The following is a 24,964-nucleotide window of genomic DNA, read 5'->3' as shown; positions in this document are numbered from 1 at the left end:
ATAAAACCTGCCCAACTTTTGTAAGGAAGCTGTAAGGAATCAACCTGCCAAATTTCAGCCTTCCACCCACACGGGAAGTTGGAGAATTAGTGATGAGTCAGTGAGTGAGTCAGTGAGTGAGTCAGTGAGTGAGTCAGTGAGTGAGTGAGGGCTTTGCCTTTTATTAGTATAGATAAAAAAACTGAGAAATCACATGTACATAAGTATTCCTATTCATTCTTGGAAATAAGAAAAAAAAATCACAGGGTGCCAAGTCCAGGGGAATGGGGACCGATTTCACTCTCGTTTTTCGTGAGAAACTGCCGCACACTTAATGCTGTGGGGGCAGGAGAGTTGCCATGATGCAGAAGCCAATCACCTGATCTCCACAATTCGGGTCGTTTTCTCTGCACGGCATCATACAATCGCTTCAGCACTTTAAGGTAAAAACCCTTGCCTGGCTCAAAACTTCTTCTTTGAAAGTCTCTTGAAGCTTTGTGATAGCTACTGAAGCTGTTTCCGCATAAGAAAACAGAGCTTGATGCAAACATATTATTCTTTCCAGTCTGCCATCACAAAATCGACAAGATGAGGCTTCAAGAAAAGAAATTACACTGACCTTACAGACCTTTTTCCAAGGATGTCGCTTGACCAAATGATGCAGAGGGCAGTCTAGTACACACACCTAGCCGGCAAATGTCGCAACTAACGCCCCTCCGGCCTCCAGAAAAAAATTGTAATATTAACAATGTTGGCAAATAATTCCCCAGAGTTATACTCTCGTTCAGATGAACCCTAAAAGCTGTAAACACCAAAAGCCTACTATAAAATTATATGCACAGGTAATCAATTGAACCTCTCACCTGAGATGGTGAGTAGAAAGCATTTCCACCATAGCTATTGACATCCTCTCTCCAACAACAAGTAAAAAAGTAACAACAATGTCATGATATCCTTGATAATAATGCAGCTGAGGGTTCCTCTTCAAAATACACAGAATTATATCAATTAGCTGTTCCTGTAGGACTTCTCTTTGATCATCTCTCATTCCTATAGATACAAAAAGAAATATCATACAAGTGTAAATTAAGATCAATTTTGTGTAGTTGTTGATGTACACATAAATATATGTTACATTTTATTAATCTAAATTTCTTACCAGCTACAACTTTAGAGATCAGAAACAATAATATATAAATGAGTTTACAAATGAAAAACTTCAAGGTTAGATACAGTATGAATATTTAATTCAATTACTTTTCTAGACAAATTGTAACACACTCTACATGTACACAAAAAATTAAAAATACCTGTTGTGGACACCAGGGGCTGCTCCAGTTCCCCAAACACCTAACACAAGCAGGCACAGACAAAAGTTTAAAAGCCCACAAGTCTTTTATTACATTTCCTACCACAGCAACAAGTACAATACAGCTCAACTCTTTTCTTCCTTTCTCTTAGTCTTTCACTGCCTCCTCCACACAAGCATCAATCACCTTCCTCATGACTCTGGCTCGTCCATGTGAGACAGGCAGCTCCTTTTATCTCCCACCTGGGACTAAAGTAGTTCAGGTGCTCCAAAGACATGGTCTGAAAGCACTTTCGGATGAGATGGAAACCCTTGAAGTAGGGCTTCCCAGTCCCTGCAGCACCCCCTGGTGGCACACACGGAACCCAAAAGGGCCGAGTCAAAGCACTTCATGTCCTATACTGCCCTGTGCGAATCCGAGGCATTGCTACAACCCAGGGGGCCTGCCGTCTAGCCCTTCAGGGGAGATAATGCCTTAAAAAAGTAAGACTGGCTGCATGTTAATTTGTTGTGTGTCACTCACATTAACTTTATAAATTAACATCAGTAAAGCAGCAGCTAAGTTCATGATTGTAGATTACTCAGCCAGAGGATTGTAATAGATGTGGGGCTGGAAGAACAGAAAGTATGCCGTTAACTGAAATTTGGAACATTACGAAATATTGAAGGAAATTCATTCTATCATCAAAAGATAAATGAAGAATAATAGGTAACATCAGAAAGTATTCAAAATTAAGCACAAAGAAAGTATGGAAGATATTGATTGATACTTCACAATAAATCCTTCAACCAGAATGTAAGGGCACAAGTTAAATGATTGTTACAGGTAAATTTCACACACGTTAGGTAGATTTTTGCACATGGCGTATATAGCACTTTGGTTCCTACAAATAACACCCTGACAATACTTTTAAAAGCTATGTGAATAAAAAAATATATGTTGGACTGAATGGTCAATTCTTGATAAATCTTTTCTTATATGGATAGACAAGAGTAGAAAGAATAACTGAACCTTGTGTGATCCTATGTTCAGTAAAGGAGTCGGAACCTGAGCTGTACTCAGAAAAACTCCAATACATCAAGTATCTGAAGTACTTTAAAACACAATAATAAAGTTTACCTTTTTTCCTAGATACCAAAAATCCGATTTTAAAATTGCTTGGAGTGATCTGACTCAGTTACCATAAATTAAAGGGAAAGAGAGTCCACAAGGATCTGTACTTCCTGAGAGAGAACAGGTTCTTCTCTTGAGAGAGAGAGAGACAGGTTGAGAACATGTGCTGATAGCATGTTGCTGCACCCACCTCATAACGAACCACCTGAATTGGGACACGAGTGTAATGGGTGACACCTCAGCATCACACAGGAATAGTGTGAGTTTTTTTTTTTACGGTGGCTTGAATGCCAATCCTGCCATTAATCCCCAAATTTTCCCTGTAAATTGGAGGATCTGCTTGCAGGGCTGGATGCAGATTAACGTCATACCCTGGACGAAGTAATTACAGGTAAAGGGCCTTGCTCAAGGGCCCAAAGGAGTAGAGTCACTTCTAGCATTTATGGGTTTGAACCGGGGTGCAGGTTCCTAGCCTCAGAGGCACCACTCTGCTTAAAGGGAATACATGGACGGAGGGATGCAGGACTGGCTCTTCGCCACGCGGTGGCTAAAGCAAAGGAATAATTTACTTTGGGTTTTGTATTTGCGTTTTGTATTTGCATAATACTTCATCTTTTGTGCAAAAATACTGTCACATAGAGTATTAACAATTATAAAAGTTATGAAGTGTTTTCAGTTATGAAAAATTATATTGATTTTTTTTCATATAACTGTGACAGAGACAGTCTCTGAGGGAAAAATATTAAGAAAGATTGAATAACCTAGTGAAAGGTAAGATTTGAGGTTAACTCGTTTGCAGCATAGATCTTTTCCCACATCTTGCTTAATGGAGCAGTTGAATTTTTCAATATATAAATGCTTTATTCCTCCTTAACAGACCTCAATTTGGCATTTCCTATGGTTTTATATGACTTGGGAAACAAAACAAGTGTCTTCTTATTACAAATGTATCCTAGGGATTCCTTAGTGAATTAGCACCAAACCTCCGCAGTTCAATGGCACCTAGTGAAACTAGGAGATTAAAGGTGTGGCAACAATGGCATGAAGGGTATTCAGTGTGAATCAAAAGCAAAATATATTAATAATCTTACATATATAGACATTCTGTCAACATCAGATAAGTTAGAATATCAAGGTGATGTGATCAAACATCTCAGTCAACAGTTCATTGCATTCGGGAGATCTAAATTACACTACACTAAGAAACATAAACAATAAAAGCTTTGTCACTTCACTATAGTGGTATTTTCTGTAATAAAAATGTTATGGGATATGAACAGATTACAGTTTAGATTAAGAATTCATACTGATTCAAAAACTAAAGAAGATACCTTTTGGGAAACGCCTCATAGACCGTCTGACATCAAGTAGCACTTGGTTGAAATCCTTATGGCCCTCTCGAATGTCTTTATCTGTGTGTATAAATATATTATATATGTTAAAAACAAAACAAAAAAAAAAGTTTAAATGCATAATTTTTGGAATGTAATTTTTATATTAACCTTTCAAGGAATCCCTGGTTTGTATAAAAAGCAATAAAAAAACAACAAGAAGAAGAATGGTGCAATATATATTTTATATGTAAACATATAAATATATTAAAAAAAAAATTCTTTGAAGACAAATGTTTAACTCAGCAAACTTAAAAATTAACCTGAAATAGAAAGAGTCTGTTTAGGCTCATTGGTCATAAACCAATCAATGAATTGCTATTTCCATCGTTGCCATTTAGAAATCTATTTCTACATAAATATGATATAAAATGTTGTAAGATTTTTATGTAACTCCTAAAACTAGACAAAGAGAATTGAGTTTAAAAAAATTACGTAAAAACAATAAAAGAGGAAAATTATCCATTGTTTGTGTGTGAAAAAGTAAATGCACCTCAGTTCACTCAAAGGAGAAATTAGAGTCGGGTGTTTCAATAAATGGGATGACAATCAGGTGCGAGTGTGGGAGGCCCTGCCCTATTTAGAAAACATCAATCTGGGTCTTCACTATCAAAGTCTGATCTTCACCACACAGATTTGTGGTGAATCAAACAAGATTTCAGAGGACTCAGAAGGAAAGTTGTTGATGCTCACCAGTAGAGCAGGGCAAATAATTGAAAATTAATCAAACCCGACATTCAGAATCTCTAAATCGACATAGTCTTGCCCATGTTGGTTATTTCCGTTTTTTTATTCTGTTAGCATTTTTTTTTTTAAACAATTTTTGAGGTGGGTGTCTTCACGGAGCTGTTAGCCACTACACAAACACATTCAGCACTATAATCAGCTGGGGACTGATCAGCTGATGCTGGTACATCACTTTCATTTCGATCTCCAGATCACTTGCATCAAAATCGGAGGACGAAAGGTCAGAGTCCAATTCAGCAATAATATGCAAAACATTGTCTACTAAGTATTTTGCTTTTTACATTTGCTTTGCTCTCTCACCAGATCAGCCTTTAGCTCCAGTGGCTGGTGCCTGTGTGAGGACAGCTCCGAAAAAACGTTCAGCCTTCACAGAGTTAAATCCTATTAATACTTTCCCCAGTGTGTGCCAATGTACTGTCCACTTGTGTTTTCACGTGACTCTGCCCCGTGACAGGGAAACAACATGAAGGAGAACTCAAACGCTGAGCAACTCTTACCAAAGAAAATTGTCATGCCCATCGTTTTGACACATTTTGGTTTCAGTGTAGACGACACATGAAGAAAGAATCATGTACACTTTCCCACTCTAAATAAGGTGGTAAAAAAGTATCTTTGCATACCAGCAACTAGTTGCCCATCCCGGCAAATTTTCAGTTCAGGAGGAAACATTGCTACATACCTCAGATCCTGCCTGAAACTTGAAAAGGGAAACATGCTAGTGTTTCTTAATAGGAACCAAGATTAAATACTACTGCACAGAGTAGAGTGACAGGACAAGATCACTGAGAGGAAGATCTCATGCAACAGCAGTCATGAGTCAGATTCACATCTACAGCACTATGAGCGCACAGGATACACAGCCTGCTGATCCATTAGAGGTGCACTTTCTAAGCCCCTCTCTTGCTCTTAACCAGCAGTGTTTTATTGACATTTTTGCACATGGCATTATTTAAAATATATACTTACAAGAGAGACAAATTATTATTTTCTACTTTTGACGTGGCCTCATTTACATTTTTTAACAAAAGATTCAAGTTATTTTATACTTAACACATGGCAATATTTAAAATAGTTTGCTAGGAATACAAGCTTTTAATTTCTCCTTTTTTAAGGAACTTGTTTTTTGCATTAAAACTAAAATGTGACCTTTTTCATAAGACATTTCATGTCAAGCAATTTGTGCTTTGATTTCAGTTCTTCAAAATATTCAATAAGTAACCATAAATACTTCATCTCTGTGTGTTTCCTTCAATTATTTTAAAAATCACAAAAATTAGATACTATATATACTCTTTCTTAAAAAAAAAAAGGTTTAATAGATGAGCATATTTACAGTACAAACCTTGTCAGTGAACTATGAGAACAAAAATCAAACAGCAAAATAATCATTCATTAATCATAATCGAGATAAAATGTTAAATCAATCATGACAGTGATTTGAGGTCACATCGCTCAGCTCTACTTACCAGATTGCAAAAGGTTACAAAACCATTTTTAAAGATTTTGGACTCCACCAATTAACTTTCAGACATATCTTGTACAAATGGAGAATATTCAACACCTTTATTACCGCCGCTAAGAGTGGTCAAACAAAACAAGGGCACTCTAAAAGCATAGCATGTAACATTCCAGGTGGTCACAAAGAACCCCAGGGTAATGTCTAAGGATCTAGAGGCCTCTCTTGCATTGGTTAATGTCACTGTCATGAGTCCACTATCAGGAGAACACTGAACAACAATGGTGTACATGGCAAGGTTGTAAGGACAAAGCCAATATTTTCCCAGTTTTTTCTGCCTGTCCAAAGTTTGCTAAAAATAACAGCAGCAAGATATCCTCTTTCATCTATGAAACATGGCAGTGGCTTTATCAGGATTTGGTTTTGCTTTGTTGCCTCTAGACTATAGCGGCTTGGCATCGTTGATGGACCTATGAATTCTGAATTGTACCTGAAGATTCTACAGGAAAACAGAAGGGTATCCTTACACAAGTCATTCGACCATAAAGTGGTTAAAGCAAAGAAATTTCATGTTTCAGAATGGCAGAGTCAAAGAAAGTCCTGATCTTAATCCTATAGGAATGTTGCAGAATAACTTGAAGCAAGCAGTTCAAGCAAAAAAAAAAAAAAGCCAACAAACATCCCAGAGTTGAAACAGTTCTACGAGGAAAAATGTGCCAGCAGCAAAACAATTCAAGGGTTATCAGATACGTTTAGTAGGTGTTATTGCCATAAAAGGCAGTCAACCAACTACTGAAAGCAAAGATTCACATACAGTTCACACCCAAACATGTAACATTAGATAATAGTAAATAAATAAATGAACAATTTTAATGTTTTGTGTCACTTGTTTATCTACTTTTAGGACTTATATAAAAACATGATCATGTTTTAGGTCATATTTATGCAGAAATTAAAAAAAAAAACTCTTAAAGGATCATAAACTATCCAACACCACAGTACATTTCTGCAACACTAATTCCAAATATGTTGACCTATTCACCAAGCAAAGAACAGAAAAATATATTGTCTTTTATTATTAATTCTCAGTTACTAATGTAATAATCGCATGGTAAACTATTCAAGATTTACATTTTTTTTTAAACAATCTAGCATTTGTAAGTAGTGTCCTCTGTAATGTTTGGATCAGAGACAGAGTTCTACTTAATATACCCCTCTGCTCCACCATTAATAATTACAAATCAAACAATTCAAATGTGATTAAAGTGCACATTGTAAAATTTCATTTAAGGGAATTTGCATACATTTTGGTTACACTATGTGGAAATTAACAATGCTTTATCGACATGGTTCTGTGCATTTAGCAATATTCATAAGTGGGGTGGAGCATTCAAAGCACACAATGCTGTGTAAACTTAAATCTGCAAAACTAGTTTTAGAACAAATTAAAGTTGAACCAATAGTTGAAACAAGTGATAGTGATGACAGCATGAACTGGTCATCAAACATTGACACAGACTTTTATAAAGTCAAAACCTGAATATATAAAGTCAGCGCTGGAATATGTAAAGTCAAAACTTTAATATATAAAGTCATCGCTAGAATATATAAAGTCAAACTTGTTTCTGAATATATAAAGTCAAAACCTGAATATATAAAGTCAGCGTTGGAATATATAAAGTCATTCCTGATTATATAAAGTCAACATCGTAGTATGTATATAAACTCATTCCTGAATATATAAAGTCAAAGTCAAAATATATTGATTGAAACAACTCTGAACTGAACTAAGTTAACAAAAACGTATTCAGAAAAATAAATTAAAAAAACACTGTTCGGTTAATGTTTTGAAAATGATGCATGTGCCCTGCCCAGGATTGGTTCCTGCCTTGCGCCCAATGTTGGCTGGGATTGGCTCCAGCAGACCCCCGTGACCCTGTGGTCGGATTCAACGGGTTGGGAAATGGATGGATATTCCAGCGCTGACTTTATATATTGAAGTTTTGACTTTATACATTCCGACGCTGAATTTATATATTCAAGATTTGACTTTATATATTCCAGCGCTGACTTTATATATTCAAGTTTTGACTTTATATATACCGACAGTGACTTTATATAATCAAGTTTTAACTTTATATAGTTAAATTTAGTCATCATTGCATAACTTTTTCTTTACCATAGAAATTTAAAGACTAAATTCAACTTCCATTCCTACCAAAGATATTTCTGGCGACTAAATAGAACCTACTTATATACAAATTCGAGCTAATGAGCTGTCGCCTGCCTGCCCGAATAAGTCGCCCTCGCTTCGCTCTTACTTTTTTACCGTTCATTTAATCATGGCTAGTGGCGGAAAAATGATAAAATGGAAGGAGGATTACACGGAGTATGGCTTTACCAAAACAATTATTGATGGCGTATCGATAATTTATAAAGCTTCAATTGGTGATCGGTTTTTCTGTGTTAACCTCATATTTTTTCATACTTCTTCTCAAACCAAGGGGGTGCGAGGGTAAAATGAATCGGGAAGCGCTGATCAATGTAATCAGTGTACCAGGAAATCATGCATTGACAAAAGTTCCCCTTTGCTTGTAATGCAAAGTGTGATTAAATGCGTGATTTTTTAACGCGTTATGGAGCACATGCATCAAGCTTCTCAGCTGTGCTTGTGCTAAGAAAAGGAAAGATTTTAAAAATAACGTAACACGATTGTCAGTGTAACCTTTTGTAAGTAGTGCCTGGAGGATTCAGTGTGGAGAAACTCTAGAGACAGCGTGTGTATTAACTTGTGGATTTTTCTGTGAGTATTTGGTGGCAGCGTCACAAAGTCGCTTCCGTAAGACTGCGTTAGCTGCGGAGCTCAGCTCAGACCGAAATGAGGTGAATGGGAGGGGAGATGATGACGTGACTCCCCCACCCGCCTTAACTGTCAATCCCCCACAAACACAGTCTCTCGGAATTGGCATAAGCACAGCCCTTCACCTGCAATTTTAACTTAGTTACAAAGTGATCAAAACTCGCTTATATCCCGTCCTCTCATTAAACTTGTATCCCGCATTACCCGTGGGCATGACAAACGCCAGTGGCAGCCTGTCTATGAACTTAAATGAAACTTTAGGTTTACACCGTGCTTTGTTTCCGAAGCAGCAGCACTCATAAATATGGTTGTATATGTCACTCGCTCGCTTCTTATTGTTTCGCTGCCTTCTCAATTATATAATTCATGTTTTCTTCAGTGCTTTTTGGAGCTCTTCCTGGTTTTCTACGTACTGCGTTGACAGTCAGTTCACGTGATTACGTGGGAGGCGTGATGATGTCACACGAAACTCCGCCCCCCACGGCTTTCGACCTCAACTCCATTACAGTATATGGAGAAAAATAGCTTCCAGTTATGACTATTACTCGTAGAATTTCGTAATGAAACCTGCCCGACTTTTGTAAGGAATCTATAAGGAATTAGCCTGCCAAATTTCAGCCTTCTACCTACACGGGAAGTTGGAGAATTAGTGATGAGTCAGTGAGTGAGTGAGTCAGTGAGGGCTTTGCCTTTTATTAGTATAGATTTTTGATTAACTATTTTAAATTTACCATTTTATGAATTTTTTGTTTCCAATTTACTTTGTTTAAACCTTCGCACTCCGATATTTCTTTTACTTATGAGTGCAACAACTCAAAGACATTTTGGACTTAAATGATATAACAATTAAATTTCAATTTTAGTTTTAATAAATTGGTTAATTTTAGTACAAATATATTTATTTAAGTAAATGAAAACTTTTCCAGGATGCTCCCATCCTTCATGATTTTTCATCCCTCCAAAGATTCGAGGGAACAGAAAGTGATTGCCATTGCTGGATTTGCGATTCTTTAGAGAATCGGGGGTTTACTGGTATCAAATATAAACGCTGTTTAATTTTATATTGTTTAATATAAAAATACTGTATTTTATTTATTAAAATGTCATTTTTATTTTTATGCAACTCTCAGATACAAAACGAACAAAAAAAATAATCAAAGAATTACTAACATCATATAAATCCACTGATACTGTTGTAGATGAGATTGTTCTACTGACTGTTATGTAAACTCTTAAGAAAATTTAAGCACTGCTGCAACATATCTTTAAATTAAAAACTAGAACATGTATTATAGGACACTAATGTTTAAACCCCTCGTTATCTGTTGTCACAACGTTGATAATTTAATGTTTATATCTGTGCTGAGAAAGCAACTGTGACTGCTGGAAAAGGCCCTGGACAAAACATTACCACATGGATACTACAGCAACTACTTTTCATTCAAATGCAAAAGGTTGACTTACAAAGATATTTTGTAGTACGTAATTTAATGTGATAAAGAAACATATTCTTATGTTTCTGAGTGGTTAAGAGAAAAGTTACATTTTCGAGTGTGCCCAAAAAATGTACACTTCGACTATAAGTGTTGTTTCAGTGTTTGGCAGAGGCATATACTGATGATTCTTCAAATTTCCTTTCAGAAACATCTAAAGTAAACACAGATAAGGTGTATGTGGATGCATTGTTTATATACATGCACCTCTTCAGCTTTGGCCTCTTAGCAGGTTTAAGAAATACCTGTCAGAAAACCATAGTTTACCTTCAAGAAAAAAATACATACCTTATCAAGAAGATGATATATTTTTGAAGTTATTTAATTTTTACCATAAAATACTATTAATGTCTCAGGGCTACTACTGCTAGAGCTGAAGCTACTTGCCTCAACTAATTTAATGTTGGCAGGACAACAACAAATGCTCAATAATACCATCAGATGCAGTTTCACCTTCTTGAACCTCAATTTCTACCACTTTCTTGAAGACCAATTACTTTCAGTAGGACTATATAAAATGTATGAGGTATAACTACAACTTGTGTGACTGATGTGCATTATTAAAATGATTTAATAAAAAGCATCATGCTGATATTTTGCATCTTGGGAGACAAACAGATCAAAGCTTGAGACTGTTAAAATGTATGCACTCACTTGGAAAAGGACTAGTCATGCATCAGAAATTAAAGCAGTTTCAAGACATTTCCAACTCAGAAAACCAGCCTTGATGTAAAAGCTTCTAAGATGTTGTGGGTTTGAAGTTTCAAACTGTAAATTCTAAGACATCCATGGTAACTGACAGCAGCTTTGCTTGCTTCATTATGAATGCCGGGAACTGTCAGAAAAAAATAATTAGGTCTCATGCTGCATTTAAATTCATTCCTTTCTAAAAAGATACAATTATTTAGCTGACCCCCTAGTGAGTATGCAGTACTGTAGCCAATAATGTTACTATTTTCTGCTTAGGTAAAGTTGATAATTCAGAATGGCACTTAAGCCTCTCATATTTAGTTGTTAAAAAATAAAGGTTTTACCCCAAGGTTGTTGACTGTAAAGATGATGGAAAAAATGTCAGACAAGGACACAGTTTACCTGGATGACACAGTTTTAATAATCAGATGTTATACATTAAAAGCAGCACATACTCTCTGTTTGAACTCTGATAGAATTTGCTATACACAATTCATCTAGTATGTTTTGAATACAAATCTAAAACCCAAATCAATAAAAAAATTTGATCAATCCTAAATTTTTCCTAATTTACCAATTTGCTGATAGCTTGTAAAAAAAGTTTTGTTTTTTTTCATTAAAATGACACATCAAATTTAATACTAACATTCCTGCATAATGGATTAGTCACGCAGACAATTCTTTTAATATTGTTTGATGAAAAATCTAACAGACCTGCATACTTCCAATCTCCTCAGGATCAAACCTTTCCATTTATAATCTACTGAATTTCTCAATAACATTCAAACAGTGGCTGCAGTAAATTAAACCAACTACCATTCTTTATTACTTTTGGCAGGTCATTCTTTGCAAATCCTTTTAAAACAGCAGAGCTATACAGTTAGAAACTGGCTGAAGTCTATTTTACTTTTCAGCACTGAAATAGAAGCATTTTTTCGATAGCACTTAAGATTTTCTTATGGAAAAGTTGGCAGCTCAACAGTTTTCTATTTCACCAAAACAAATTGACTGCTCTGCTTAAACTTTTCTGCTCTTGCAAGCTGGCATATACAGTAGAAACAGAAAGCCAAGAAAGTAAAGGACACCAGGAACTGCAAGTTATCCAGTAAAAACAGATAATGTAATGTCTATGAATAAGCACAGAATGAATTCAACTAATATACAAATATATTATATATATATATATATATATATATATATATATATATATATATATATATATATATATATATATATATATATATATATATATATATATATATAGTGACTGGTGGCCTCAGCCATTACCTGGTGGGGACGCTAGCTGGATGGAAAGACTGGGGGAGAGAGGATCTGTGAGTCACTACGTCCCCTGGGATGCTAGAGGGCAGCCCACCGGGGTGGCCGTGGCACCACAGATTCCCACAGGGCACGCTGGGACTTGGCATTTGGTATAGCCCTGTTGGGCTCCGTGGGACCACCAGGGGGAGCTGCAGAGCCCTACAGTGGACTTCCACCACATCTGGGAGTGATTCCAGGTAATACTGATGTGCCACCTGGAGCACTTCCAGGAGCTGAATAAAAGGAGCCGCCTCACTGAATTCGAAGAGTCATAAGGAAGTGGATGAAGCTTGCTGAGAGAGAGAGAGCACGTGAGAAAGAAAGAAAGAACTTCCCTACCTATAAATAAGGATATGTTGTGTGGCAATTAGTGTCCTTCCTGTCTTGTGTAGGGGCTAGGGCGGCTGTATTCATCCTGGTGGTCCACAGTATATATATTTATATAATCGCGACTGTATTCATCCCGGTTGTCCACAGTATATATATTTATATAATCTTTGGGTCAAACACACATTTTTCCTTGATGTAGGCCTCTGCTCCACAGTTTAAAATTACAAATAAAACAATTCAGGCGTGATTAAAGTGCACTTTGCAGTCTTTCATTTCTACATGTTCTACATAATGTTTCAGACACAGCAATGTCAGGTCTATTAACGCTGTCATATTTAGTACTTTGCTGCATGTCCCTTGCATGCAATGCCTGCTTGAAGTCTGGGATTCATAAACATCCCCAGGTGCTGAGCCTCTAATGCAGCCATCTTCATCTCTTGCTTGTTTTGGAGGTTTGTCCCCTTAAGTTTTCTCTTCAGCATATAGGTGACTGGCATGGCCATTTGAGAATTTTCCATTTTGTAGCTTTGTAAAACTTACGTGTTGCCTCTGCAGTGTGTTTGAGATCATTATCGTGTTGTAGAATGAAGTGCTGTCCAATGAGATTCAAGGCATTTACAGGAGCTTGAGCAGATGTTTCTATACCCTTCAGAATTCATTGTGCAACTGTCAGTGAAGAGAAGTGTGCCAGGACCTGTAGCAGCCATACATGCTCATCCCATAACAACCCCAGAACTATGTTTAATCGATGAGGTGGTCTGCTTTGGACCTTGGTCAGTTCTTTTTTTTTTGTCTCCACACTTTGTTCTTGCCATCACTCTTTGTCTCATCTGTCCGGAAAAACATTTTTTTTTTTTAGGACCCTGCAGGCTCTTTTGAATACTTTTTCTCAAACTGTAATCTGGCAATCCTGTATTTGTGGCTAGCTAGTGATTTGTATCTTGCAGTGTGGCCTCTTAAGTCAAAAATAAAATAAAAAATTGATCCATTCATAAATTAGCATGGCATATGATGCTAGTTGGCAAACCAATATTAAAAAGAGAGCACTTACATTCGCAGTTGAAAAGATACATTTCATGAAAATATCTGTACCCTTTTACAGGTGTTTTAGATGACATGATGTGTTCCACTAATTGCATAACATATGCCACGGTCACTTTGGGAAGATTTTTGAAAGAACAGCTGAACAGCAATGCAGATGGCTCCATTCTGTTTGCCGACCACCATTCAACAGGAAGTTGATTATCCCAGCAAGAAACTAGTACAAAGTCGTCATAGCTATGTGTGAAGGTTGCCTATTTTCCAAAACATTATGGTGCCCTGAAATGAGTTGGTTGGGCATGGGTTAAAAAGTGCTGTCATATCTAAATGCTGCAATCAAAATATATGAAAATACACTTAAATTAAAGTCTGCAATGTGTGACTTGGAATTTTAAACAGTGGAGCAGAGGGGTAAATCAAAAAACAAAAATTGTGTCTGTCCCAAAAATTATGTAGGGCACTATGCATATACTGTATATATTTTTTTATTAAAAGAAATGTTAGTATGAATAGAGCCATGAAAAAACATGTTAACATCAAATTTATTTTAGGGAAAGTTTGGATTTAAGACTAGGGACTTTTAAGTCTTCTGTTCTGGCCAGGAGCGGCTATTTGTATCGTGTTAATGATTACTCTTCTGCTACTCAAATGTATAGCAACTGCTCACTTAGTGCAAAGATTACCATGAATGTAGTTGGTTTATCATTAACTAATAAACAGTGTGAGGTCTTTTGCAAGTTTTTTTTTTTTTTTTTTAAGTCAGGCAGCACTATTACGAGGAAATTTTTTGCTTTATTTGAATACAAGCAGAAAGCCACTGTAATAAAGATTGTCCCTATTTTAATGCTAAACTAGCTAATATACATTTTAAAAACTTTTTACAGCACTTCTGATTTTTCCTGCATTTCTAATATTATCACAGAAGCAGAAATCAATGTACATTAAGGAATACCATCTTTGTCTCCAGTTTGAAGTTTCCACTTTTGGATTTAAAATATTATTTTATTTAAAAAAAAAATCTGTTACTATGTTGGGAGCTGAATATGCTGCAACAAACTCTGATATGCAAAACGTTTGCTGTTGTACTTCAACTACTTTCACCAGCAGATGGCATCTAGGAACATAAATGACATGAATGCCCCAGAAAGAAATGACATCATTTTGGGAAGCATGCAGTACATTCAGCTGTGGAAAAAGCATTGTTGGTCAGGCAAACGCTGCAGAACTGGAGAGACGCTGTTTTAATGCAAGTGTTGCTGCAGAAAGAGTAATATGTAGTAAACAGTTTAAAATTTACAAATTCATATTTTATAATTTCTTATGGAGTGTTTGTATATTTGATGTGAAGTAAAACATGCTATGATAAGACAGTGATTATGTTTACATGGATCCAAGGATTTATTAGTTGGTCACATATTTTGCTTAGAAAAAAAACACCATTGCTATCAGTACAGAGTACCCGGATAATAGAATGACCCAGTTAATCCAGTTAAGAGTCATGGGGGTTGGAGCTTAACATTTTAGTGTCAGGTATATAAGCCAGAAAGGGCTTAACATTTTAGTGACTGGAACTAAGCCAGAAAGGGCCAGCAGTCCACATTAAATCACCTAACCATCTCTTTGCTGCTCTCTGATTATTCCATTACAAGTCACTAGAAGACAAAAAATGGGTCCTGGCAGCATCAGACACAAAGCAGAAAACGCCTCTGAGAGTGTGCAGTTTCAACTGAAACACACTCAGAAAATGCACTTTATTATTGATTACATTCATGTGCATGGCCCACTTTCACCTTGACATCTAAAGCACGTGTATCAGTGCTTACGTGGGGGTGCCTGCCACAGAAAACAAACCCTCATTATCAAGTTTCATTAGTCACATGAGCCGAAGCAGTTCTCCTTTGACTTTGTGTGATGTTATTGTTTTTTTGCTCCCTACACAAAGAATTCAGGTTGACAAACTTGAATATGCAGTGACAGTAACAGTAACTCGGCCTGGAATCGCTTCACAAGCAAACAGAAACCTAGGCAATTATGATGGAATTTCAAAACTACGCCAACACAGTTTTATTAAAAATGGTTAGTTTTTTGTTTTTCTAGTAAAATTTACCAATTGCAATTTAAGAGTCCTAGATACATTCAGAAGAACTCAAGCCTCATTCAGAGGAGTCATTCCTGCTCTCATATACATATTTCAAGTTATGCCAATTCAAAGTAGAATGTGTATAAATGCAATGACGTTTGGCACCTTTCAAAAAAAAAACTTTTTTCTGTACTGTACAGTACATTAACCTTAATTTTACATACTGCATTGGATTTTAAAATCCAAGGCTGCCAATCCTCCAGTTGTAAAAACAAATTCTCCAAACCTGGGCAGCTCCTAGGGTTGCTGCACTAAATAAAAAAGGGTGTTTGTGTATCTTTTTAAAGTGATTCATAATCCATATAATCCAACACTGAGCTGAAACGTTAAGTGGAGAAGGGAAAGGAGGGAAAATAAAGCATTTTACAAAAGCTGCTTCAGTGATTCTTTCCTATATAGTTTCTTGGAAAGTTCTTGTCTGGTCTCCAGAAGCCATTAATGTAATATTCTAGTTACCTGGGAGAAATCCATGCAGAAACAGGAAGTGCATGCAAATTACATACATACAAACAAACAGGAACTAAACATATAACTAAAACCACAAACAATAGGTCCATGAGACAGCATTACAGTGTGTGTTTGCGCGTATCTCACTTGGTTGGTTACCTTCTTATAAATGTTTCTAAAGGTATGTTAAAAAAACTAGTGAGAAACTACACAGAAGAGATCTTCCTAGTTACAGGCAAATGATGAATGTGTGCTTGCTTAAAGCTTTAGTCAAAAAAAAAGTAAAGTGGGAGGTGGAGCATAATGCTATTAAACTACACATGTTACTCAGAACACTTGTGATGCTTTTTCACAAAATGCACAGCCTTTACAAGTCCAGGAAGCATGAATGGATCAAATATGGGATGTGTAATTCCTGTAGGCAAGGGAGCCTGCTACAGTTTGTCCAGCTCTGTATGTGGGTGCAAAGATTTGACCGGTTAGTTCATAGTTCCAGGGTCCAAGGATCTGATCCATCCTGGACATAAATAAATTGTACATACTCAAAAGGGGTTATTTAAGGGGAAGAACTAACAGCAATATATATATATATATATATATATATATATATATATATATATATATATATATAACATATTAAAGAACAGGAAGCAGCAACAAAAAGCCATTTTATAAGTTATATATAAAAAAATATACATTTTATCTTTTTTTTAGGCTTTGGTTTCTGTTTGCTCTGTGCTATCCTGCAGTATTTTTTTTTTTAAATAAGTGGGTTTAAAAAATTAATTGATTAACTGAGTAGCAAAAGTAGTTTCACAAGTTTAATATTGTCTACGACTTATACATATTACGAGTACACTATAATACAGTTATAAATGCCTTATTTATTTAATTTATTATTAGTATCAGCTGAAGAGGTTACATGTTGCACAATTAAATAATTAAAAGTGTAGCAAATGTCAAAACAAAAGTAACTCATTTACGTAGTGTGTGCTACAGTGTAAACTTCAACATTTGAATATGTAAATTCCACACAGATGGTGATCAGACTGGAATCAGTATTATAAGGTAGCAGTATTAAACACTGTACCACCAGCATTTTAAGGGGTCAGTCAGTCAATGTCTTTTTATTCTTGTAGCAACTTACACACTAGTGAGGTAGTAAATGCGTTTTCAATGTTAATTTAATATAGATTTCTGTATGTAGTGTTTACTTTAATAGTTCCCTAATGCACATTATCGTAGCCTAACAGTGAATATTCCATTAAATTAATTACTTATGTTTATTTTTTTCATAACATTTTAAAGATGGGAAATTGTACTTTTTCTAGTTTACTCTCTCTAGCCCAACAGTGACTCCCACAGCATCTACTTTTTAATCTTGCAAGACACAGCCTTATGATATCTTAACCAAATGATATGTATTTAGTAGCAAAACCTGAAACTACTGTTTTGACATATAAAAACAGTTTAATTCTCATTAACTGTCAAAAAATATGCATCCTACCTCTAGCTTAATCATAATTGCTACCTACATATTTCAATTTACTTTCTGCTTTGCTGTGTTACATTTGAATGTAATGGGATACTGTACTTCAAATGTAAAATAATGGTTTGTATTTAATAGAAGTGAATAGGCTATACTGAAAAAATGTCATATAGGAAATTAATACATTTTAAAATAAATAGTGAACAAACAGTATACCCATTGACAGGTGCATGATACAGAATTAAAGTCCAAATTATCTTAAGAATATCCAGTATTTTCTTACAGTGCACCACGGTCAAATGTGATTGAGCAAGTATGATTTCCTCATATAAGTCTTTACAATTTGATTTTGTGCTCAGACACACTGCACAAGGCCTGTACTTAAGCACTGTCACATAACATGAATGAAATACCGGTCAGTGAAATAAAATAATCCTAATTTTTTTTTTTAATTTTGAGACAACAAAGCATTTGTATTATAATCATTTAAATCATCTTAATGTTAGTCCAGGTAACAAGCAAGCCAAACTCTGCCTTTGACTGAAAAATGCACCACTTTGTACTCTTTCAAGGTCCTCTTTTGTTTAAATGCTAACACTATTTTTGTGTTCCTCTGTTTTCTAATAACTGATCTGATGTTCTTGCTTTACAAAATCACCCCAGAAATACAACATAATATGATCACTTGCAATAGTGAAACAGTGATCTATCACAAAATGGATGGACTTCCTGCAAATCAAATAAAAATCTTCATTCAGTCAGGACATTCTTTCTTACAAATCTTAGATCACATTATTTAATTTTATTTACATTGAGGGGGTGCATTTCATAATTGTTTTGTAGGTAGGGTTGAACTTTAGAACATTAGACTGATTATGACAAGGCCATTAAGCCCAGTATAGCTCTTCAATCTCTAGCCTCCTAAAAAAGCAGTGATGGGAGTATGCTCTTTTACAGTTAATATTTATACGGTATGATGAAACATTGAGGCTCTCACTACTAAATGAAAATGTATGGGAAGCTTGTTTTTTTACATGTTTTTATAGATAACACTAAAAACTGGGGGCGGCACAGTGGCAGAGCTGCTGCCTCGCAGTTAGGAGACCTGGGCTTGCTTCCCGGGTCCTCCCTGCGTGGAGTTTGCATGTTCTCCCCGTGTCTGTGAGGGTTTTCTTCCGGGCGCTTCGGTTTCCTCCCATAGTCCAAAGACATGCAGGTTAGGTGCATCGGCGATCCTAAATTGTCCCTAGTGTGTGCGTGTGCCCTGCGGGAGGCTGGGATTGGCTCCAGCAGACCCCCATGATCCTGTGTTAGGAAAATGGCTAACTGACTAAAAACTGGGCAGAACAGGCTTATATTGGCTGAAACAGTTTTTATAGACGGCATATTCCAACTGAAGTGATGTCAAAATTGAAGACATGATATCCATGTCAAAGTCTTCTGCTAAAAATTGTTGGCTGCATTGTCACATTATGGATATCAGGCAATTACTGATAAAAAAAAATACAGTAGTCTAAGTGAAATATTGATTTTATTACAGTCTGCAGATAATGCAGTAGTGAGGTTGGTTTTAATGTAACAAATATGGAGCACATTTATATTTACTACATGATACCACATTTCCTCTTCCACTCATTTCTGGATAAATTGCATTTTTAACTTTGATGGTAGTGAAGACAATTTAAGTTAATTGGTACGATTTCAAGCAGTAGGAGATATGAGCTTTTGTGAATGATATTTGTGCAGCCCCCAGGCAGCACATCAAGCACAAACCATTGCCGTGCACAACTACAGAGAGAACTCTGCAGGACAAAACACAAAAAAAATACAATATATAAATAAAAACAGTAAACAAATCCATAATTGAAGTTACACCGAATATTTCTCCATTTTAAAACAGGCAAATCTGAAAATTCATCAATGCTTTTCATTGGGAGTTTTAAAAATTTAAATACTTTATACTATACGTTCTTGTCCAGATACAGTCATGGCCGAAATTATCGGCACCCCTGGAATTTTCCCAGAAAATGCACTACTTCTCCCAGAAAATTGTTGCAATTACAAATGTTTTGGTATACACATTTATTTCCTTTATGTGCACTGGAACACAAAAAAAACAGAGAAAAAAAGCCAAATCTGACATCATTTCACACACAACTCAAAAACCAGGCTGGACAAAATTATTGACACCCTCAACTTAATATTTGGGTGCACGCCCTTTGGATAAAATAACTAAAATCAAGCGCTTCCTATAACCATCAACAAGCTTGTTACACCTCTCAACTGGAATTTCCGACCACTCTTCTTTTGCAAACTGCTCAAGGTCTCTCAGATTTGAAGGGCACCTTCTCCCAAACAGCAATTTTGAGATCTCTCTCTAAGTGTTCAATCGGACTTAGATCCAGACTCATTGCTGGCCACTTCAGAACTCTCCAGCGCTTTGTCTTCAACCATTTCTGGGTGCTTTTAGAGGTATGTTTGGGGTCATTGTCCTGTTGGAACACCCATGACCTCTGTCACAGACCCAGCTTTCTGACACTGGGCCCTACATTGTGCCCCAATATCTTTTGGTAGTCTTCAGATTTTATGATGCCTTGCACTGAGTCAAGGCATCCAGTGCCAGAGGCAGCAAAACACCCCCAAAACATCTTAGAACCTCAACCATATTTGACTGTTGGTATTGTGTTCTTTTCTTTGTAGGCCTCATTCCGTTTTCTGTAAACAGTAAAATGATGAGCTTTAACAAAAAGCTCTACCTTGGTCTCATCTGTCCACAAGACATTCGCCCAGAAGGATTTTGGCTTCCGCAAGTACATTCTGGCAAACTCCAGTCTGGCTTTTTTATATTTCTGTGTCAGCAGTGGGGTCCTCCTGGCTCTCCTGCCATAGTGTTAAATTTCGTTCAGATTTCAACAGATAGTTCTAGCTGACACTGTTGCATCCTGAGTCTGCAGAATAGCTTAAATATGTTTTGAAGTTGATTGGGGCGGTTTATCCACCATTCGGACTATCCTTCGTTGCAGTCTTTTATCAATTTTTCTCTTCCGTCCACATCCAGGGAGATTAGCAACAGTGCCATGTGTTGTGAACTTCTTGATTATGTTGCACACAGTGGACAGAGGAACATGAAGATCTCTGGAGATGGACTTTTAGCCTTGAGATTGTTGATATTTTTTCACAATTTTTGTTCTCAAGTCCTCAGACAATTCTCTGCTCTTCTTTCTGTTCTCTATGCTTAGTGTGGCACACTCAGACACACAACAAAGGTTGAGTCAACTTTTCTCCATTTTAACTGGCTTCAGGTGTGATTGCTATATTGCCAGCACCCGTTTCTTGCCACAGGTGAGTTCAAACGAGCATCATATGCTTGAAATAAAACGATTTACCCACAATTTTGAAAAGGTGCCAATAATTTTGTCCGGCCCATTTTGGAGTTCTGTGCGACATGAGGTCAGATTTGGCTTTTTTTCTCTGTTTTTTGTGTTGTTCCAATGCACATAAAGGAAATAAACGTGTATACCAATACATTTGTAATTGCAACAATCTTCTGGGAGAAATAGTGCATTTTCTGGGAAAATTCCAGGAGTGCCGATAATTTCAGCCATGACTGTATCTGTTAAAAAAAAAATTCTTTCCTGGGAACACAAAAGTAGTGTGGCAAATTAAAAAAAAAAAAAATCCATTATGAACGGAGTTTTTTTAATGCAGACAAACAGTCAGGCACCCAGATATCATGACGATAATAGGTGCTTTTTTACATAATATACGAATGCACTGAAATTGGAGCACAATTTAACTAAAAATTATAATTTAAAAGGACTTTGTCAGTCATCGGGGAAGTTGCACTGCGATGGATATATATTTATTGTGGCAAAAGATATAGACTGCACACAGGCCTGTTCAGCACCCAGACCCTTCTACTATAAAGCCATGCTGTTGTAACAGATGCAGTATGCAGCTTAACATTGACTTGCAGAAATATGCAAAGCCTTCCCCGAGAAAGATGTCTGGATGGGAGCATATGTTACTCTAAAACCTGTATATTCTTTTCAGCATTGATGTTGCCTTTCTAGTTGTTCAAGCTGCCAATTTCATTGACACTGATACATCCCAATATTGCCAGAGATGCAGGTTTTTGAACTGAGCGCTGATAGCAAGCCAGATGGTTCCGCTCCCTCGTCCACGTTTTCCAAAAAGAATTTCAAATTTCGATTAGTCTGACCACAAAGCAAATTTTCCACTTTGCCTCAGTACACTTTAAATGAGCTTTGGCTCCAGGAACATTGATGCAATTCAGGATCATGTTCACATATGGATTCTTCTTTGCATGATAAAGCTTTAACCTGTATTTGTGGATGACACAAACTGTGTTCATAGACAAAGATCTGTGGAAGTGTTCCTGAGCCCATGCAGAGATTTCCATGACAAAAACGTGCCTGTTTTTAAAGCAGTGCCACCTTAGGGACCGAAGATCATGGGCATCCAATATTGATTTTAGGTCTTGTTCTTTGCACACAGAGATTTGTCCAGATTCTCAGAATATTTTGATGATATTATTTTCTGCAGAAGATGAGATTTTCAAAGTCTTTACAATTTTACATTGAAGAACATTATTCTGAAATTGTTCCACAATATGTAGACATAGCTTTTTGCAGATTGGTGAACCTCTGCCCATCTTTAAATTCTGACAGACTCTGCCTCTCTAAGATGCTCTTATCATACCCAGTCATGTTACTGACCTGTTGCCAGATAGCTAGATACTTTATTAATCCCCAAGGGGAAATTCACATAATCCAGCAGCAACATACTGATGCAAAAAACAATATTAAAGAGTAATAAAAATGCAGGTAAAAACAGACAATAACTTTGAATAATGTTAATGTTTAGCCCCCCGGGTGGAATAGAAGAGTCGCATATTGTGGGGGAGGAACGATCTCCTCAGTCTGTCAGTGGAGCAGGATGGTGACAGCAGTCTGTCACTGAAGTTACTTCTCTGTCTGGAGATGATCCTGTTCAGTGGATGCAGTGGATACTCCATGATTGACAGGAGCCTGCTCAGTGCCCGTCGCTGTGCCACGGATGTTAAACTGTCCAGTGTCATTCCTACAATACAGCCTGCCTTCCTCACAAGTTTGTCCAGGTGCGAGGCGTCCATCTTTATGCTGCCTCCCAAGCACACCACAGCGTAGAAGAGGGCACTCCCCACAACCGTCTGGTAGAACATCTGCAGCATCTTATTGCAGATGTTGAAAGATGCCAACCTTCTAAGGAAGTATTGTCGGCTCTGACCTTTCTTACACAGAGCATCAGTATTAACCTGATTAGTTGCAAAATCTTTCTCCAGCTGTTTCTTTTTAGTACCACCTACTTTTCCAGCTTTTTGTTGCCCCTGTCCTAACTTTTTTGAGTTGTGTTTCTACCTCGAAATTCAAAATGAGTTAATATTTTCCTGAAATAGAAAATATATCAAATGTTGAAAGTAAGACATTTTACTATGTTCTGTGTGAATAAAATATGGGTTTACACAGCATCCCAACTTTTTCGGATTTGGGGTTGTAAATGCCAATAGATGAATTCACACCTCAGTCATTAAATGGAGTAACAGTTTTATTCTTTTATATCAGGGTATTACTTTTATGATCAATATATTATTTTCCTCTCCTTTTAGCTAATTATGATGAAATTTCCCTTGTTCAAAGCAATATATAACAATATTATATAACTATATCCATATAAATTACTATAAAATACAAAGTTTGGAAGAATTTTCTTTAGTTTCTTATATCAAGTACTATAACAATGTTCACAAGAAAACTACATAGGATCTCAGCATATATTACATTCAGAAATAGGACTCAACACAGCTTGTAAAAGAGTACAGTATAACAGATTAACATAAAAATGAATCAAAAACAACAGTTTAAAGTGTACTTCATTAAGCATAACGTCTGTTACTTTACATGAAATACTAGATTTTTGTTTGGCACTTAAATTCGTAATGAGAATAAATAACCCGAGGTAACCTTAGACTTTATACTACTTACCAGGTTTTGCAGGTAGGTCATATATATTGATACTAAGAAGCTTTGGCCACACCTTTCGTCTGATATCATCTGTCAATAGGCCACCTACAGTCCTGGCTGTTTTACGCAAAATCTGAATATCCACAGGGTCAGAGTTCAAGGCTTGTTGAATTTCAAAAATTTTACGTTTCTTTCCTGATGCTTGCTCTGCAAAAATAATTAAAAGGCAAAGAAAGTGGAATTAATTTTTGTCTCATAATATTTCATGACAAAATTAATCATCATTCAGCCCCTTGAACAGACAAAACTGGAACTGTAGCTTAGCATTAAAACAAAAAACTTTCTGTATTGTATTATATATCGTTTGCTTACATGCAGAAAATTTTCAACAAAGACTACACAAAGTAAAATAATTACATTAGGACTTAAACCGATTATAGCTATCTATTTAAAGACAGTCTCCTAGATTATAGTCTTCTTGCACTGAAATTTATAGTATGAATGATCTGAGAGTTGAGAAAGACCGCAGCCAAAGATAATTACATTTCATGTTCATTCCAGAATAGCAACCTAGTAGGCATTGTGAAAAGCATGCCCCCGGACACAGACAGACAGACACCAGAATGTCCAAAATGCACACGTTTATTAATTTCACAGCACCACAATGCCAACAGTCTCAGTCCCTTTCTCTTCCTCTCAATGACCTCCACTCCCCTCCTCACAAGCTTCGTCTCCTTCCTCCCAACTCCGGCTGGAGGGAGGCAGCCCCTTTCATACTGACCCGGATGGGCTCCAGGTGTTCCGTCTGACGACACTTCCTGGTGTGGCGGAAATGTCATGAGAGCACCTGGAAGCACTCTGGGTGCCCCTGGAATTTCTTCCGGCAGCACTTCCTGGTGTGGTGGAAGTGTTGCCATCCAGGGTTCCAAAAACATCCGGGCAACCCCTGGCGGTGACTCCGTCTTCGCACAGGGTTGAGCTTCACAGCTCCGTGATCCCCATGCAGTCCAGAGAGGCCGCCCTCCTGCGCTCCAGGGAAAGTATTGTCCCATTTCTGGTCCCCTGCTTCTTCCGGCGTCTCGGCGGAGCAACATCCCCGGGCGTCTATGACAGCATATTTATATTTATTTGATTC

General features: G+C 36.7%; 1 protein-coding gene across 2 annotated transcripts in view; it reads right to left on the bottom strand.

Annotated features, from left to right (window-relative positions):
• zgc:63863 (uncharacterized protein LOC393372 homolog) overlaps positions 1-24,964 on the bottom strand; it is an 87,000-nt gene that overhangs the window by 49,448 nt on the left and 12,588 nt on the right. For both annotated transcript variants that reach the window (XM_039736929.1, XM_039736930.1), the window contains exons 2-4: positions 23,851-24,036; positions 3,734-3,814; positions 843-1,029 (exon numbers count right to left, since the gene is read on the bottom strand). In XM_039736929.1, coding sequence (XP_039592863.1) covers positions 843-1,029; positions 3,734-3,814; positions 23,851-24,036 — 454 coding nt within the window. The remainder of the gene's footprint in view (positions 1-842; positions 1,030-3,733; positions 3,815-23,850; positions 24,037-24,964) is intronic.

This window comes from Polypterus senegalus, chromosome 15 (assembly GCF_016835505.1).
Source record: "Polypterus senegalus isolate Bchr_013 chromosome 15, ASM1683550v1, whole genome shotgun sequence".
NCBI classification, from domain to species: Eukaryota; Metazoa; Chordata; class Cladistia; order Polypteriformes; family Polypteridae; genus Polypterus; species Polypterus senegalus.
The sequence above is the reverse complement of the archived record's forward strand: the minus strand, read 5'-3'. Positions and strand labels throughout refer to the sequence as shown.